The 13,068-nt window shown below is 46.3% G+C and overlaps 1 protein-coding gene across 5 annotated transcripts in view; it reads right to left on the reverse strand.

Annotated features, from left to right (window-relative positions):
• Positions 1-9,800, reverse strand: part of SP2 (Sp2 transcription factor) — a 33,766-nt gene extending 23,966 nt beyond the window's left edge. For 2 of the 5 annotated variants that reach the window (XM_053568495.1, XM_053568491.1), the window contains exons 1-2: positions 9,695-9,756; positions 8,060-8,172 (exon numbers count right to left, since the gene is read on the reverse strand). In XM_053568495.1, the coding sequence (XP_053424470.1) occupies positions 8,060-8,066 (7 nt within the window). In that variant the 5' untranslated portion in view covers positions 8,067-8,172; positions 9,695-9,756. Of the gene's footprint in view, positions 1-8,059; positions 8,173-9,291; positions 9,311-9,694 lie in introns of those variants that run through there. The other 3 variants (XM_053568492.1, XM_053568493.1, XM_053568490.1) reach the window with 3 other exon arrangements.
• Positions 9,801-13,068: the final 3,268 nt, after the last annotated feature.

Genomic DNA, 13,068 nt, shown 5'->3' on the forward strand with positions numbered 1-13,068 from the left:
TGATTTCTTCCAGTCCTGTGTCTTTAAAAAAAAATGATATAGGGTGGCGCCTGTGGCTCAAGGAGTAGGGTGCCAGTCCCATATGCCAGAGGTGGTGGGTTCAAACCCAGCCCCGGCCAAAAAAAAAAATGATATGGCCAGGTGCAATGGCTCACCCTTAGAATCCCAGCACTTTGCAAGGTTGAGGTGAGATTACTTGAGGCCACACGTTTGAGACCAGCTTGTGCAACACAGAAAGACTCTATCTCTAAAAAAAATAAAAATAAATTAGCTGAGCATAGTGGTGCACACCTGTGGTGCCAGCTACTTGGGAAGCTAAGGCAGGATAGCTTGAGCTCAGGAGTTCAAGGTTATTGTGAGCTACGACTGTGCCACTGCACTCTGGCCTGGGCAACAGAGCGAAACCCTATCTCTAGAAGAATAAAATAATAAAAATTTTTAAAAAACAATAATATATAGATTTTATTTTATTTTATTTTTTTGAGACAGAGCTTTACTTTCACCCTTGGTAGAGAGCCATGGCCTCAACGCTCATAGCAACCTCAAACTCCTGGGTTCAAGTGGTCCTCTTGCCTCAGCCTCTGAGTAGCTGGGACAACAGGGTACCTGCCACATTGCCTGGCTAGTTTTTAGAGATGGGGTCTCGCTTCTGCTCAGGCTGGTCTTGAACTCTTGAGCTCAAGCAAGCCACCTGCCTTGGCCTTCCAGAGCACTAGGATTACAGGTGTGATTCACTGCACCCAGCCCTGATACAGAAATTTTAAACAATGCTAACTCCCAAATTTCTATCTGCAGACTTATACATCTGACTGCCTACTAACATCTCAAATCTACTTAGCCATGGACAGTACTTCTGGCATCTTCCTAATTCTCTGCCTCTTCAGAATCCCCACTGCAGTGAATGGTAACTCTGTCCTTTTAGCTGCTCAGACTTCGTACCTTAGGAGTTATCTTTGACTTCTCTTTTCTGCACACCCAACATTTGTCAACAAACACTTTTGGCTCTACCTTCAAAATACAGAGGGTGGGGTGGCACCTGTGGCTCAAAGGAGTAGGGCACTGGCCCCATATACTAGAGGTGGCGGTTCAAACCCGGCCCCAGCCAACAATAAAAACAAACAACAACAACAAAAAAGAAACAAAAACAAAAACAATACAAAGGGTGAAAAAATATATATATAAATTTTAAGAAAGGAAAAAACTGTATTAAAATTGTAATACTCAATATTTACCAAAACAAAAGATGAATACAGGTCATATTTGAGTACCTCTTGTAATTGCAGAGGTCAAGTGACTTGAGTATTACAATTTTAATACATTATTTTTAAAATGTATATGTAGTTTTTTTTTTTTTTGGAGACAGAGTCTCAAGCTGTTGCCCTGGGTAGAGTGCTGTGGCATCATAGCTCACAGCAACCTCAAACTCTTGGGCTTAAGTGATTCTCTTGCCTCAGCCTCCCAAGTAGCTGGACTACAGTCACCCACCACAATGCCTGGCTATTTTTTTGTTGTGGTTGTCATTGATGTTTTTTAGTTGGCCCGGGCTGGGTTCAAATCTGTCAGCCCTGGTATATGTGGCCGGCAGCGTACCCACTGAGCTAAGGGCATTGCCTTAAAATGTACATGCACATTTTTTGCCACAGTCTGTATATTCTGGGTTTTTTTTTTTTTTTTTTTTTTTTTGGTTTTTGGCCGGGTCTAGGTTTGAACCCGCCACCTCCAGCATATGGGACCGGCGCCCTACTCTTTGAGCCACAGGCGCCGCCCACAGTCTGTATATTCTGAATCTGACTGTGTCACCACCTCCTCTGTCATCACCCAGGCCCAGGTCCCCATCATCTCATGCCTGGATAACTGAGGAAGCCACCTAGCTGGGTTTTAGCCTATTCTCAACACACACAGAGCGAGACCCACCACACTTAATGAAATCATGTTACTTCTCTGCACTTAGGCCCCTAACATCATCCCATCTCCCACTCAAAAGAAAGACAAAGTCCTCACCATGAAGCCTAAAGCTCCTGTGTGACCTGACCTCCGACCTACTCTCCTATCACCCCTCTCACTCACTGCTTTAGCCATGCTGCCCCCCACACCTACCCCACCCCCCTATTCCTGAACACACCAGGTATGGCCCTTCCTCTGCACTTGCAGTTCCTCTGCTTGGGTTCTCACCTACCTCCCACATCCCAGATTGAGCCTTGCTCAACCTTCTCTTCTCCTGCAGGGTTTTACTCAGATGTCGCCTTTTCCGTTGAGACTTTCCCCCAGCACCCTACATAAACTGACCCTCCCACATCTTTCTTATTCTTCACCTTTTCTATCTATCCCCTTAGCACTTCTCACTGGCTAACAAATGCCTGTTATTTATCATCTCCCACTTAGACGTGAGCTTCCTACAGGCAGGAAGCTTCTCTCTTCTCCCTGCCTTTCTCACTGGTATACTACCCAGTACCTGACACACAGTAAGTGCTTAATATACTCTTGCTGAATGAATGAGTGAATGCATCCTGCAGGCTATAAAATAGAAGAGCCTGAACAGGGGCAGCGCCTGTGGCTCAGTGAGTAGGGCGCCAGCCCCATATACCGAGGGTGGTGGGTTCAAACCCAGCCCCGGCCAAACTGCAACAAAAAAATAGCCGGGCGTTGTGGCGGGCGCCTGTAGTCCCAGCTACTCGGGAGGCTGAAGCAAGAGAATCGCCTAAACCCAGGAGTTGGAGGTTGCTGTGAGCTGTGTGACACCACGGCACTCTACTGAGGGCAATAAAGTGAAACTCTGGGGCAGCGCCTGTGGCTCAGTGAGTGGGGCACCGGCCCCATATGCTGAGGGTGGCGGGTTCAAACCCAGCCCTGGCCAAACTGCAGCAAAAAAATGGCCGGGCGTTGTGGCGGGCGCCTGTGGTCCCAGCTGCTTGGGAGGCTGAGGCAGGAGAGTCGCGTAGGCCCAAGAGTTGGAGGTTGCTGTGAGCTGTGTGACACCACAGCACTCTACCAAGAGCGGTACAGTGAGACTCTGTCTCTACAAAAAAAAAAAAAAAATGTGAAACTCTGTCTCTACAAAAAAAAAAAATAATAATAATAATAAAAGAGCCTAAACACAGTTTAAGAACCAAAGAAGGCTGGGCACTGTGGCTCATTTCTGTAATCCCAGCATTTTGGGAGGCTGAGTTAGGAGGATAGCTTGACACCAGCAGTTTAAGACCAGCCTGGGCAATATGGCAAGATCCTGTCTCTAAAAAATAAAGAACCAAAAGAGAAAATCCCTGTAGATTTGCATATCCCGGCACTAGGCGAGGATCCACTCCACAGATGGGCTTAGCTAATCCAGTCCCAGATGGTTGCTCTGTACCCCACCAGGCACTTCACTCTCAGGCCAGCTACAGTCAATACCTGGTCCTGGCCAAAATACTTCAAAACACACACCTCTCCACACACACCAGGCCCTATGCTTCTCTCAATTGGTATGTAATAGAAAAAGTTAATTAAGATAATGAAGACAGTTGGAAATGAATACCTCTGGTCTCTAACCTGAATTTCTCTTTCAAACAAAACAAAACAACAAACAAAAAAAAAACCCCGACAGTGTCATCTGCTAGTCTGCGTCCTGCCTGGGTCATACCTCATCAGATGGAAGGTACTCGGGAGAAGTGAGTGGGGGTTGAGGCAGCACAGGATGATGAGATCTCTTCATACTAAGGGAAGCAGTCCCAAAAAAGGATGCCAAGCTTTTTGTTAAAGAATACAGGACCTCTGAATTCTTTCTCAGAGAATCAAGAGAAAAAAAGCAAGCAAGATGTACTTTTCCCCCTAAAGAATCCCATCATATACAAACACACTGCTTTCTCTGCTTTGGCACATTTATTTGTGAGTCACTCCCCACATTTATCCCAGGCCAGTTGATCAGTTAGGATCGGCTTCTGAAATGAGTAGTGACTTCATTTCCCATGAGAATTCAGGGCTGGCTTCCCATTTTCTTTCTTGAAGGCTAGGAAATGTCTTGGTCAGCTTTTCCTCTAGGCTGATCTGAGAAGATTCCCAATTAGACACCAACTAGGAGCAGAAATGTTCCACTTTCAATCACATGGCTCTGCCTGCTTTCTTATTCCCTATTCACCCTTTCTTGAGATCACTCTGTGATTGCATGAGATCCCACAGGAGAAGTGACAACCTCAAAGAGGAGGGTCTAGAAAGATGACATTTGTAAATGTGTAGGCCAGTGTCCACTGGCTCCTCCTGAGACACTTCTACTCTGTGGCTGAAAAGCTAACTAACAACTTAGATCACCATAAAGGGGCACACTGCCATCTCAGAACACTTAGCAGCAAAACCAAGTCACCCTGGCCTGGCATGGTGGCTCACACCTGTAATCCTAGTACTCTGTGAGGCTGAGACGGGAGGATCACTTGAGCTCAGAAGCATGAGACCCCTGTCTCTACTAAAAATAATTAGCCAAGTGTTGTGGCCGGTGCCTGTAGTCCTAGGTACTTGGGAGGCTGATGCAGAAGGATCACTTGAACCCAGGAGTTCGAGGTTGCTGTGAGATCATGCCATTCTAATCTGGGCAACACAGTGAGACTGTTTCTCATACACAGAGAGAGAGAGAAAGAAAAGTCACCCAATCTAAATCTCAGCATTGCAATGTGGTAGGGCTTCTGGCTAGGTACAGTAAGCAATTCTTACGCTGACACAAACTGCAGCAAAAGGGAGCGAGATGCCCAGTGAAGGAGTCCAACAGCTGAGTCTTCAAGCATGCTTGTCCTATGACACAAAAAACCTTTATATCTCAGCACTGCTCTGAGCTGCTCACAGGAATAGACTAAAAAGCATCTCTAAACTGAGCACTCAGCCCTTTCATACTCTCTCGCCCATGAGCAGAACTTGCCTCCCCAAAACATGTCAGCCTGTAGCCCACTCTGATGAGAAGCACAGTAATCCCCTGTGCCGGGGCAGCCTCCGAGAAGAGTGCTTCTTAAACATGCAGTGGAAGCCACAGTTCCCCCTAAGCTGTTAGTGCTATCTTTTAAGCTTGCTCCTAGGTTCTTTTATTCGGTGTACCTTGAGGCAATAAAAAATTAGTTTTCCATTTCAGAATCTATCACCTGGAACAAATCTACCAGTGCCACCTGGGAGCACTTCTAGGGCAATCTCCAGTCCCTTTCTTACTTGGTCTGACAATACCAGAGTTAGAAACGGCCCATGTTTTTACCCTCTTCTCTCCTCTTCCACCCTGCTCCAGTAGACTACTGACAGAAGTGAGACTTTCTCTACCCTGAGTTCTCCAAAGAGAACAACTGCTCACTAAGAAAAGATCTGTTGATAATCAAAGAAGAACATCTTAAGAAAGTCTCTGTTACAATTCAGAAACACAAAGGTCTAAGTCAGGGGTCCTCAAACTTTAAACAGGGGGCCAGTTCTCTGTCCCTCAGACCATTGGAGGGCCGGACTAAAGTTAAAAAAAAAAAAAAAAAAAAACAACTATGAACAAATTCCTATGCACACTGCACATATCTTATTTTGAAGTAAAAAAAACAAAACGGGAACAAATACAATCACACCGCCACATGTGGCCTGTGGGCCATAGTTTGAGGACCTCTGGTCTAAGTGCTAGCTCCCTAAAGAAAGTAATACAGAGAAAGAACTTTTTTGTACTTCTACAACAGTACTAGAAGTCACACAAGGAGTTGCATGCATATGCGAAACAAAAGCAAGGCAAAAAGAAACGAGCAAAAATACCAACAAATGCATTCCACAATGATGTCCATTTCTTAGCCCAGAAATGTACAGGGTACTAGCTTGGTCCACTCTGTAGGTGAAGTATTTCTGGTTTAGAACATGCTGACAAGTTCACAGATCCACTTTAACTGTACAAAGGGAGACCCCAGGGGTCTTCAAAATTTTTAAACAGGGGGCCAGGTCACTGTCCCTCAGACCGTTGGAGGGCTGGACTATAATTTTTATTTTTTATTTATTTATTTATTTATTTTTTTGGCCGGGGCTGGGTTTGAACCCGCCACCTCCAGCATATGGAACCAGCACCCTACTCCTTGAGCCACAGGCACCGCCGGGACTATAATTTTTTAAAAAAAACTATGAACAGGGCGGCGCCTGTGGCTCAAGGAGTAGGGCGCCGGTCCCATATGCCGGAGGTGGCGGGTTCAAACCCAGCCCTGGCCAAAAAAAAACCAAAAAAAAAAAAACTATGAACAAATTCCTATGCACACTGCACATATCTTATTTTGAAGTAAAAAACCAAAACGAGAACAAATACAATCACACCACCACATGTGGCCCGTGGGCCATAGTTTGAGGACCCCTGCTTAGATATATCTACAATTAAATTTTTTTTTTTTTTTTTTTGAAGACAGAGTCTCACTTTGTTGCCCCTGGTAGAGTATGTCATAGCTGGGCGGTGCCTGTGGCTCAAGGAATAGGGTGCCGGCCCCATATACCGGAGGTGGTGGGTTCAAACTGGGCCCCAGCCAAAAAAACTGCAAAAAAAAAAAAAAAGAGTATGTCATAGTTCACAGCAACCTCAACTCTTGGGCTCAAGTGATTCTATTGCCTCAGCCTCCCCAGTACTGGGATTACAGATGCCCACCACAATGGCTAGCTATTTTTAGAGGTGGAGTCTTACTCTAGCTCAGGCTGGTCTCCAACTTGTGAGCTCAGGCAATCCACCCACCTAGGCCTCCCAGAGTCCTGGGATTACAGGCTTGAGCCACTGCGCCCAACCTATCTACTAATAAATTTAACAGAAAATATATGCGGCTCCTCCAAATAGATTTCACTCAAAGTTTGCAACCTACAAAGTTTAGGAATGAACCATGTAATCTTACAAATTCAGAAGTGTTCACACCACTCTATCCCTAAATTTTCCCAATACTCTAGACCGGTGGTTCTCAACCTTCCTAATGCTGCGATGTATTTTCATTGTTACAAAGCAGTCGACACACAGGTTGAGAACAACTGCTCTAGACACTCTTTGAAGCAATGTTACTCAGAGTTTTTCATTCTGTAGCCACATGATCCAAAATACGCTATATTTCTCAATGTTTAGAAACAGCGTTTCAGGTGGCGCCTGTGGCTCAGTCGGTAGGGCGCCGGCCCCATATACCCAGGGTGGCGGGTTCAAACCCGGCCCTGGCCAAACTGCAACCAAAAAATAGCCGGGCATTGTGGCGGGCACCTGTAGTCCCAGCTACTCGGGAGGCTGAGGCAAGAGAATCGCTTAAGCCCAGGAGTTGGAGGTTGCTGTGAGCTGTGTGAGGCCACAGCACTCTACCGGGGGCCATAAAGTGAGACTCTGTCTCTACAAAAAAAAAAAAAAGAAACAGCGTTTCAAATTTTTTTATATATACAGAATGAAGAAAATTATTAGAAAAAGAACATGCCACATTTGTATCACAGAAATGTGAGTGGGCACAGTCTAGAAAATTGCTGAAACCAAGCCAATACTAGGCTCTACTGGTTGGCAGCAACAAGTTTAAAATGTCTTCACAAGGCCCCTTGTTGGGCAATACTATACTTGCTTACTGTCACAAACTTTCATTGCTTGCTACAAAGAACCCTGCAACTTCTCCAAAAGAGAAGGCTGCTACATGTATTAGCCACCAGAAGAAAGAAGAAGTTCAAGATCAAGATATTGAAATCAACTACCCTGCTTACTGAAATGCCATGAGGCTCCTTTATCTAGACATTTGCCATTTTCTTCACGTATCTTCTTCTCACTTCTTTGACAGGCATCCAGAGGCCCCAAAATTAGTAGAACAGTACTAGAAGTACTAAGAGATCTGGGAGGAAACAGTGGCCAGTCTATGTGCTGTCCACAGTGATGCCAAACTCTTTCTTGGAGCCAGTTCTTCCTGCTGGCAGGTCAGATGAGGATCCAATTATAAACAAACTTTACTTGGGTATCCTTGGCAGAGTATGTGTTTTTAGCTGCCTTGCTCAGGGGGTTCATAATTTACGTCAGACTAGCTTTTTCTCTTCTTCTTATTGCTTTTAACCAAAGAGGTTAAGCTTCTGTACAACCAACTGGAAGAACTAGAATTAGAAAACTTACCAATCATCCCAGCCAATGAGACTCCATTTCCAACAGGTATTAACGCCTGTTAGAAGCCACTGGAACACTGACATCATCAGCCCAATTGATAGGTTGTCTGACAGATTCGCCCCCTTCATCGCACACAAGAGTTAAAACAAAACAAGACACTGCAGTTATATTCATTATTGCAGACAACAGGTTTCTTTGTGCTAGTAATTGAAATTACTGCTGTGGTCTGGACTCCAAGTCATTCCCTTCACAGCCTGTGAGCTGACCAACACTCAAACTTTCTAGCTCTAAAAATCATGTCTAAAATTACAAACTCAACACTTAGCCCTCCACTGTGAAACTCAATGCCTTCTGGAGTATAGCATGGAACAGTCTTAGAGCATGGCAGTGCACTTTGAAACAGCACCTTTTTGTCTGCAATGAAATCTGTACAAGGGGGACCTTGGGCCAATTCATTGCTAAAAGCAGATCTACCGGTCCATCTCTTTCTCTAGGAAACAACAAATAATTGAGCAAGAAGTAACTTCAGAAGAACTTTGGGAAAATGTTCACTGAGAAAAGTCAGACTGAGTCTCCTTGGATCAAGTTAATTAAGAAACAATTAAACATGACAGGAAATTGGAATCAAAACCAAGGAATGCAGCGAGGATAGGTTTCTCAGTTGCCCAGAGAAGACATAGTTCCTTTTCAACTAAAATTAGAAAGCCACTAGGAAGGAAACGTTAAGCCGAGAAACACTAGGAGGCAGAGACCCAAAAGTCAGCAATGGAGATGGAGGTGGGGTGGCGGAAGAAAGCAAGAATCTACTTGGTTTTATTTCTTCAGTCATTTCTAAAGATTATTTGCGCCTGGGCTTTGGGATCTCTGTAGTCTCCCCGAAGGGCGGGCGTCAGGTAACAGGCTGGGAGCTATGTCAACAAATTGTCAAACTTCTCACAATTTTGTCAAGAGCTTGGAGACACCTAGCTGGAGGCTCAAGGACTCAAGTGTAAACGTTAAAGGTCTTTACCCACTCTGCAATCTAAGGTGAGAGGTCATCTGCTCAGAAAGTGCCCTCGTGTCCTAACACCATCTCCCCCCATTGAGACACTCCAGTAACCGGGTCAGTGTCTACGCCCACGAGTGCCCATTTGGCTGGCAGAGCCCGAACTACAAGCATTCCCTCGCCCCTCGGTACTCCGGAGAGCCCTAAATCCTGGTGGGCACCTAGAGTTAAGAGAGCACGCGGGTCCCTCACACACAGGGCAAGCAACAGGGGAGTTGGTCGCCTCCTCGGAGCAGACCAAGCTATCGTCTACCGAGCGAGCAGCGATAGAGCGGGTCGGCGACCCAGCAGAGAGGGTGCCAGTCCGCCCCGGTGCCCGCTCCTCTCGCCAGCCCCCGGAAGCGCCGCCCTCTGCCCAGAGAGCTCGGAGGAGGCGGGGAGTCGAACGCCCCCTTCCGGGTGCCTCCGCCGGGCTGGCCAGCCCCGCTCCTCCTCCGGGCGGGAATCCTCCCTCCCCCGCCCCTCCCGAAGCCGGGCCCCGGCGCCAGGCCCGGCCCCAGGAGGGAACCCCGGCCCCGACTTCCCCTCCCCGCGGCCTCTGCCCGTCTTCCCGACCCTTGAGGGCCGGGAAGACCCCGCCGGCAGCGGCCAGGACCCACCGCTCATTACGACATCTTCCTCCCTGGCCTCCGCCGCCTCAGCCGCCACCGAAAGCCTGACACCGCCCGCGTAGCACCCGCCAATCCCGGAGCCCGCCACCGCCCGAGCGACGGCAGCATCCACCAGTAAGCACTTGGTATATTGGGGACCGACAGCACTATTACCCAATCAACGGGCGGCATCTAGAGCGACGTTGGTTTGTCCAATAGGTCCGTGAAATGTCACTGATGGACGGTAGATGGCACCAATCAGAAACCTACAGGAGAATGAACGACATGTTCACCAGCCAACTGGCGGGAGGCAATGTCCCGCCCATTAGGTGGTTGATGGACAGCAACAGGAAGCTAGATAGGAAGGGGCTTAGCTGAGGAGTGTTTTTGTATTGGTTGAGGTTGACCTTCCACCCACCTCTAACCCAGAGGATGAGTGATAGATCTCCCCTAAAGCCAATCAGAAGTCCTTAGGGTGAGGCCGAAAAACGCCCTATAAATAGTATATACTTTGCTCCCGAAGTCCAGTCTCGCCCAGGTGTGGCAGGGGTTTCCTCTTGTCTTACCCTCCTCAGCCCCATGCCTGGACCTGGTGAGTGAGAAGCCACTGATGTTCTCACCCGTCATCGCCTTAGGAGAGGTGACTTTGTGCAGTGGGGCATTGGAGCCTTACTCCGTGGTGGAAGTTTGGGTTGGTTACGTGACAATTCTGAGAAGAGATTTTCACTGTATCAGTTCAAACCTCAGTTAATCCTCACCTGGTTATTGCAGCGACACCCTCTCCCCCCTCCTCCCAACCCACGGTCCCCAACATGTGCATCGGAATTATCTGAAGCTATTTCTGAAAGCACATTTCCTGGGCCACCTCTCCTAATTCAATTAGGCATTTACTGAGCGTCCCTAGAATCTGCATTTTAACAAGCTCCTCCAGTGGACAAAATTGTGCACTTGAATTTGAGAACCACTGCTTTGTCTCTGCCCCCTTACCTCCTTGACAGGTAAACCACTTTGTAGGTACTACCTGAGTAGATTAATCTGTCTTCTCTCCCAAGTCTCTTTTAGATGGACCCATAATGTGGCTGAGTTAGTTGGAGAGAATCCACTCTGGCTTCAGAGCTACCTGGGTTCAGACCTACAAATCCCACTAACTGTGAGACCTTAGGCATGTATTGAAATTCCTTAACCCTTGTGCCCGCTTCTGTAAAAGGAGACTAATCACACCAACACCTTAGAGCAATGCCTCCCCGCCCCTTTTTTCTTTAACCACAACTCACAGTGAGAAATATTTTGCATCCTGACACATAACACTTACATGAAAGCTGAATAACAAAGTTTCCAAAACCTATATTTAACTACCAGTGATGTACTAATATTTTCTTTTCTATCCTGTCTTATTCTCTTTTCTTCTTGTTGATTATGATTGGCAATTTGAAAAACACTACCAGAAAGGGTTGCTATGATAAAAAAATATAAAATACAGAGCAGAATGTTTGGTACACAGTAATTGCTGGATAAATGTTAATGATCTCTTCCAGTCTACCCTTCTCAGCGTTAGCCTTTAAGAAACAAGACCTTAGCTGATATCACTCCTCTAGTTAAGATCCTTTATTGGATACCTATGCTCTTTTGGATAAAGCCTAAACTCCTTTCTAGGCAAACAGGGTCCTCCACACTCTGTGTAATCCTCCATATTTTATCTTATCTTCCTCCCTCCACCCGCATTCCCTTCCTACCAATCCTACTCTTTTCCTTCAGTGAAAGATTTCACAGTTCCTTGTTCTACTAGTTCCCTTTCTACCTTGCCCTTTCTCTTGGTAAACTCCTATGCATCCCTAAAAACCCTGCTCAAAAGGGAGGAGGGAGGTGGGCAGAGGGAGGGTGATTGGTTGGATTACACCTGCGGTGCATCTTACAAGGGTATATGTGAAACTTAGGAAATGTAGAATGTAAATGTCTTAACACAGTAACTAAGAAAATGCCAGGAAGGCTATGTTAACCAGTGTGATGAAAATGTGTCAAACGGTCTATAAAACCAATGTATGGTGCCCCATGATCGCATTAATGTACACAGCTATGATTTAATAAAAAAAAAAAAGAAAGAAATGTAACCATAATTAAGCTGTTTCTGAATACCAAAAAAAAAACCCTGCTCAAAGTCTGCACACTGCACTCCCACCCAGGGCATAGCTTTTTCCTCCTCTGTGCTACCCTGGACTGTTCTCGGCACATGCAAAAGGTTTCTCTCACACACACTATTTTACACACTTATTTTTCACTTTTGACTCTGCTGCTAGACTGTAAACTGCAGTAGAATGATTGAGATCAGTATGGGGAGGATGGTAAGGAAATGCATGTGGAGTCAAAGAATGACTATTTGCATACAATTACATTTACATGACTTATTTATGTAGATCATACATTCTGTTCTCAAGCCATTTTTCAAGTTCAGATTGCTTCACGGTGGAACCAAGGACTCCACCCGGGTTCAATGACTCAGGGGTGCAGGGGTTCAGGGGTGGGGTTGACTATCCTGTTGGGTCACTGCCAAACCTACTCTGGGACAAAAGCTGGTGGTAACCAAGTGCTTCTCCTACTTCAGAGGCCCCATCATGAAGACAAAAGAAGTGGAAAGAAAAAGTGTGCATACACGTAGGTGGAAAGACAGGATGTGGAAACTTAGAATTTGGCAGTAATTTTGAATTCTTAGAATGGTTTTGCCATTTATTTCCCTTTATTTTGAGACAGGGTCTTGCTCTTTTACCCCAGCTAGGTGCAGTGGAGTCATCATAGCTCACTGTAACCTCAAACTTCTGGGCTCCAGTGATCCTCCTGCCTTAGCCTCCTAGGTAGCTAGGAACTACAGGTGGACAAAGCCATGCCCAGCTAATTTTTTTTTTTTTTTAATTTGGCCGGGGCTGGGTTTGAACCCGCTACCTCCGGCATATGGGACCGGCGCCCTACCCGCTGAGCCACAGGCACTGCCCAATTTTTCTAATTTTTGTAGCGACAGAGTCTTGGTCTTGCTCAGGCTGCTCTCCAACTCCTGGCCACAAGTGTTCCTCCTGCCTTGTGCTCCAAAAGTGCTAGGATTACAGGCTTGAGCCACTGTGCCCAGCTGGTTTTAGCCTTTTAAAAGCCACTATTTTCTTGTATTTTCTTTATTTCTGGGCTATCTTATTCCTCTCCTACTAGAGACTCAGCCAAGGAAAGCACCACTTTTTTTTTCTTTTTGAGACAGAGTCTCACTATGTTGCCCTTGGTAGGGTGCCATGGCGTCACAGTTCCAGCAACCTCAAACTCTTGGGCTTAAGCAATTCTCTTGCCTTGGCCTCCCAAGTAGCTGGGACTACAGGTGCCCACCACAATGCCCGGGTATTTTTTGT

Source organism: Nycticebus coucang, chromosome 18 (genome assembly GCF_027406575.1).
Source record: "Nycticebus coucang isolate mNycCou1 chromosome 18, mNycCou1.pri, whole genome shotgun sequence".
Classification (NCBI taxonomy): domain Eukaryota; kingdom Metazoa; phylum Chordata; class Mammalia; order Primates; family Lorisidae; genus Nycticebus; species Nycticebus coucang.